This window comes from Heloderma suspectum, chromosome 7 (genome assembly GCF_057233095.1).
Source record: "Heloderma suspectum isolate Gila_16-S chromosome 7, 16-S_ref, whole genome shotgun sequence".
Lineage (NCBI taxonomy): Eukaryota > Metazoa > Chordata > Lepidosauria > Squamata > Helodermatidae > Heloderma > Heloderma suspectum.
Genome location: NC_139464.1, coordinates 41585187 through 41591186, shown reverse-complemented (window position 1 = coordinate 41591186; position 6000 = coordinate 41585187). Strand labels below are relative to the sequence as shown.

Sequence of the window (6000 nt, the reverse complement as noted above, 5' to 3'; positions counted from 1 at the left end):
GAGGAAGATGCACGGCTGCAACTGACTTCCCAAATGAAGCTCAAAGCAGTTCAAGGTTTGGGTGCTTTAAAGAGCTGCAGAACAGACAGAAATTCAACAGGTCAGGGCCAGCTCTACCATGAGAAACAGTGAGGTGGCCGCCTCAGACTCATGATTTGGGGTATCATGAAAGGGGAACAAAATTTTGGTTATTTAATTTATTATTATTGTGTTTTTTACTGTCAGAAAGGAGGAGAGGCACTTGTGGGATTTTCTGCCTCAGATACCAAAGTAACTTGAAGATCCTTGGGTTCTATGCACCTTGACTTTGGGGGTGGGGTGGGTATTTTCTGCTCTGCCTTAGGCAGCAAAATGTGTTGGGGTGGCCTTGTGACAGATGAAATGGTTCTTGGCCTGAATTCTGCCCCAAATGCTGCTGCTAAAGGCAGAGGAAGAAACCTTTCAGGGTTTGTTGTCATTTGGGTGGGCTTTATTCATTTTAGAAATTAAGCACTGCTCAGGGAGGGAGGAAGGAAGGAACTGGAACTGGATTTCATATTACCTGGAATGAACTCTGGAGGCAGCCTTTTCTGGGGAGGAGCACCCCCCATAACAACCACCATCCACAGCTGGATTTCTCTGCCTCTAAAACAGATTCTCTTTGTGCAGACTCCAGATAATATTTTGAGCAAGTAGTGCAGCTTGGACATTCCAAAGAGTTTCTAGGTTGGGGCCAGGCTGGTAAGAAAGCTGCTGGTGTATTCAACCTTCCAAATATATTTAGCAGATTCATTTCCAGTGGAGTAAAATATTCTCCCCCCTCCCTTTTTTACTTTGCTAATTTTGCTAATATCATGCCTAGAACCTACAGGGATTTCTGTTAGGGGTGGTGGGCTTTCTTTCCTTGCCAAGGGAAGACCCAAGACATACGCTAACTAGCCAAATCAATAAGTAAGCTCCTTGGTGCATTGGCGTCATCAGAGGAAAGAAAGAGCAGCGCAATGTCGTCATTCAGCGAAAACCTTCGTGTTCCTTCTACACGTGCCTTGACTCAAAGATATATTCTCTCTCCCGATGGAAATTAATTCAACTGCCCTGTTGCATTGGCAAAAAAAGAAAAGATGAACTAGCTGCGCTTGTTCTATGGATTTCCTTGTGGACAGAGCCCCCTTCAGGAGGAGAGGTGAGAAATTAGAGTTGGGATTGCAGATAAAAAGGCAAGAAAGATACATAAGGAAGGCCAGGAAATGTTCAGGGTAGGCCAGCCAAGAATAACCAAGAAAATGGAGATTGGGAGATATGTTTCCAAGTTACAAATTCTTGCATTTACTTGTTTTCTGGCCACCGCTGTGTAATGGACATTGTGATCAGAACAGTATGTGACTCCACACTAAGAAATCAAATCAAAATTCAGCATCCAAGCAATCCAAATCATGTGTCCCTCCAAAAGCTGAATTTTGCAACCTGTATAAATCATGCAAATTGGGCATCTTTGCATAATTTCTTATCTTCAATTTTGTTCTGTTTTGCTAGTCATAGAGAGCAGCAAATCAACTATGCAGGTCACTGCAGCCTAACGTTTATTTCACCAGCTCTCTGGCATTATCTCCACATTTTCAAACTGATCTTCACAACCATAATGGCTAGAAACTTGCTTTCTTTTCATGAAAGTACTCAGGATACTCAACTTTGAGTCCAGTACCATACTGTGCATTTTTTCTGCACTGCTGTGGAATAAAGGCATGCACACAGCCTTGATTATAGTCAACATTATAATTTCTAAAGAACTTGTGTTAGTTGTACAATTCTTCTATTGCACATTTTTCACAATAACCCTGTTAAGTCAGTTAGTAAAACTCCAATTTTGCATATGAGTAACTAAGTTTAGCCAGGGCCGTGGTGGCTTAGTGGTTAAGACGCTGAACTGCAGACCGGAAGGTCGGCAGGACAGCAGTTCGAGACCTGAGTGCTGCGTGACGGAGTGAGCTCCCGTCTTCAGTCCCAGCTCCTGCCAACCTAGCAGTTCGAAAGCAAGAAATTGCAAGTAGATAAATAGGTACCACTTTGGCGGGAAAGGTAACAGCGTTCCGTGCACCTTGGTGTTCAGTCATGCCGGCCACATGACCACAGAAGCGTCTTCGGACACCGCTGGCTTTTCGGCTTAGAAATGGAGATGAGCACCACACCCTAGAGTTGGACACGACTGGCTGGGGACACCTTTACCTTTTTAACTAAATTTAAGGACCAAACTAGACATGGCATTATTCATGCCTTTAGTCTGATTTAAAAACAACAAGAAAAATAGCCATGTGGGTTACTGAACTGGATTGGGGCCATGGCACTGGGCCCTCTGCTATTGTCCCAGTCTGAATCAGCCCTCCCCCCCACACACACACACCTATTTATAATGGGAAGAAAGAGTGGCTTGCTCAAGGTCACCAAGTAGTAAAGATAGGATTTGAAATGGAGATCTAAATCCAGTACTCTTGCCCCCTGGAATACATCTTCTGCCTCTTGAGTGACATCAAGCTAATAACATAGAGTTAAATCCAATGTATAGTTAAATGTATATTGTTAGATCCAGTGGGTCTTCCTCTTGCTTTCCTCCTCCCTGCAGCCCTGCACACAAGCCCCAAATCTCTTCTGAAGGGTCCCCCGACCCTCCAGAGATGATCTGGGAGTTGAAGGTTGAAGGGGAAGGAGAAATTTGTTTTGCCAGCTGTTTTCAATGTGCTGGTGGATGGCCAGCATTGGATACACCACTTAGGAAGCTGCCTTATACCAGGCCACATCATTGGTTAGCTCAATATTATATTTATTGACTGGTGGCAACTCCCCAGGGTTTCAGAGAAGGGTCCTATCTGGAGATTCCAGGGCTTGAACCTAGGACTTTTTGTTTGCAAAGCCTGTGCTCTCCCACTGAGCTATAGCCTTTCTCCACGTAGACATGATGAAAACCTACCAAATTATGTAGCTGGGGCTCATCTTAAAGGGGGGAAGGAAAGAACTACAGAAATACAGCATGCCCACTGCTTCTGTTTGATGTTGATAAAAACAAACTGCAAATGTAAAAAGCCGCAAGATGTTTTTTCACATTTTTATTTATAAAGGAAATTTGGCATTTCTCCATTTGTTGGACTGTGTGTAGGGAAAAAGCAAACACCCATTTCCTCTTTGTGTGTGTTAATACATTGGAAATAGCATCTTTCTATCTACTAACTTTTAAGTCCTTAAAATAAGTGGTTTAAAAACTCCTACTTATCATTTACATAGCACTTCAGGGATCTCCCCATCGATCTCTGGGTGATTTACAGTAGATCAGCAAGGGTTTCTGACTCCCAACTGTATAACAATAGCAAAATTAAACATCCTTTCCCCCTTCTAAATTATGTTGCTGAAAAAGAATGCTGGGGGGCGGGGGGACGGACCAGGAGTGGATTTTCGCATGAAAGGATTTGTGAGCTTGGTTCTGGTCCTGATCACAAATTCCTGGTTTGGGCATGTGCTCAGAGCAGTGGAGGCTGGTGGCTCCAATGTCAGTGGGGCAGTAAATTCGCTTGGGGCTTGAGTCAGAACTCTAAAAGAGCTACCCAAGCTGCTGTACCCCACTGCTCAACTGACATCGGAGCCACCAGCCTCACTTGCTCAGAGGCACCCTGTTCCTTAAATCTTAGCATATCTTTGCCCACTTGATCCAGTCTTCTGCAGCTGGCTCCAGTTGATGGACCTCAGTGTTCTAATTAAAAAGAAGAAGATCCTGCATGTTCAAAGTCTGCCCACCTTGGGTTAATACAACAGTTATCACTCTCACAGCAATGCAGTTCATTCTCACAATAACCTAGTCAAGCAGGGACTCTTATGCCCATTTCACAGATGAGAAACCAAGGGTGAGGGGAAGCAATTTGCTTGAGAGCATAGTTATGGCAAAGGCTGAACACATAATTCCCTACTAAAGCACAGCTCTTAATCTGCTGGACTAGACTCTCTTAGAAGATGACAGAAGTGCATAACTCATCCCAACAGTACTGTATCTTTAGTCTGCTCCAACACTGATGGGGCAGCCAGTTAGAAAAATATAGGAACTATCTACTTGCTGTCTTGTTATTTGACAGCCAGATTCTAGTTGCAAGATTCTGTCCTGAGAAGTTTTTATTTATTTATTTATTTAATTTCTATACCCCCCAATAGCCGAAGCTCTACACCACCCAATAGCTGAAGCCGAAACTAAGTTCAGCAGTATGGTAACTTTGGCAGCAGTTCACGTCTTCCAAAGGACCACGTGCCAAGCTCAGTAACACAATACTATCTAAGTGCTTGCTCTGGCCAGGCTCCACCACATGGAATTGTTACCTTTCACCCCACCAGGTAATCTTTGTCCTTCATTCTATGATTCCAAATGGATGAATTTATTATGTGCTACATAACTTGAACTGCACCATTATTCATGGAACAACAAGTTGGACAGGACAGGAATCCATGTACACAAGTCTCTCTCGGTTACATATATAAAAGACTGGGCAGCAGCTCTGGTCATTTTAAGAGGAAGTGTCTCTCCTTCCTGGGCTCTCTGACCCAGGTCAGTGATTGATGGATACAAGCATCCAAACCCTGCTCTGTACTAGGTGAATGTTGACACCTGATACCTGTACATACAAATGAGCCATAATTCTTGCAGCAGTCTCAGTTTCTTCAGATTCTGGCTCTGGGAGTGGAAAAAGGAAGCTACTCATCAGCCTGTCAGTCATTTGCCTGTCTTAGACTGGAAGTTGAAGTACTTTGAATTCCTTTGCCAACAGGACTCCAAGGAGCCTTTTCCTTGAAGTTGAAATGTTAGCTGAGCAAGAGGGTAGCCAAATAGGGTCACTTTTTGCTGGCGATTTTCTTCTTACGAGCAGCGACCAGGTCATAAAAGGGGTCTTGAGAGATGCTGGTTCTGGAATAAAGCAAAAATTGGGAAGAATTTAAGAGTTAGCCATCAGCAAAGTGTTAATCACCTTCACAGGGGGCACAGGAGAGTCACTGAACTTGAAGCTGGGGTAAGTCAAATAGACAAGGCAGGCCAGGGGTAAGCAACCTGGTGTCCTCCAGATGTTTTGGGCTACAACTCCCATAACTTACCATTGGCCATACTTGCCAGGGCTGCTGGGAGTTGGAGTCCAACAACATCTGGAGGGCACCAGGTTGCCTACACCTCGAACATATGACAGCAATACGGATCTTCCATGTATTGAAAGAAGATCAATACATCTTCCACTGAATATGCCACTGAATTAGTATCAATTGCTAGGGGCAAACAAAGGGCGAGGGCTATTGCCATCAAGCCCTGGTTGTGGGCTTCCTAGAACAACTTTTTGTCCACTGTAGGAAATAGTATGCTGGACCAGATGGATTCAGCAGGACTGTTCTTATGTTCATAGGGGCATCAAGAACACCTGGTGATCAGCACAAAAATCTAGGGAGAGAAGGAAGTAGGAAGGGAGAAATGTGGTGGTGCATGAAAAGAACAGAAAACATATGTATCCCTGGTGCCTATAATCATGGAGGGAGCTTGGGATTCACTCCACACCTGCCCTCCCCATGCTGATGGGGAAGGTCTGCAGAAGCAGTGTAACTGTATTTGGCTGGAATGCACTTACATTTCTCCATGTGGCTTATGTGACTAGGGATGTATGAGAATTTCGGTTTTGCTTACAAAACATGTGAGCTTGCTGTGTTCAAAGCTCTGAAGGCAAGTGTAAGCACACGTCCACTGCAAATATTCAGGACACATGCTTACATTTGTCTCATTCCTGATTGCCAGTTTGGTTTGTGCCAATTTCCTAATTTGTGCCAATTTCCGCTGTAGATTGAATCAGTCCTGCTTTTGCCTATGGAAGAAAGTTGTGCAAATTAGGAAATTTGTGCAAATGTTGGGAAACTTGTGCAAATCTCCTAATCAACCACTGCTCGAGTACTTTGTACTTTGTACTTGTACTGCACTTTGTACAAGTTTCCCATTCATGCAAAGTGAGCAGCGACCAC

The 6000-nt window shown here is 44.0% G+C and overlaps 1 protein-coding gene across 2 annotated transcripts in view; it reads right to left on the bottom strand.

Moving 5' to 3' along the window:
* Window positions 1-3070: 3070 nt before the first annotated feature.
* The window catches only part of CYTH4 (cytohesin 4), a 54342-nt gene continuing 51412 nt past the window's right edge, over window positions 3071-6000 (bottom strand). The window contains exons 13-14 of one of the 2 annotated variants that reach the window (XM_084809747.1): window positions 3635-4912; window positions 3071-3500 (exon numbers count right to left, since the gene is read on the bottom strand). In XM_084809747.1, coding sequence (XP_084665873.1) covers window positions 4840-4912 — 73 coding nt within the window. In that variant the 3' untranslated portion in view covers window positions 3071-3500; window positions 3635-4839. The remainder of the gene's footprint in view (window positions 3501-3634; window positions 4913-6000) is intronic. The other variant, XM_084809746.1, reaches the window with a different exon arrangement.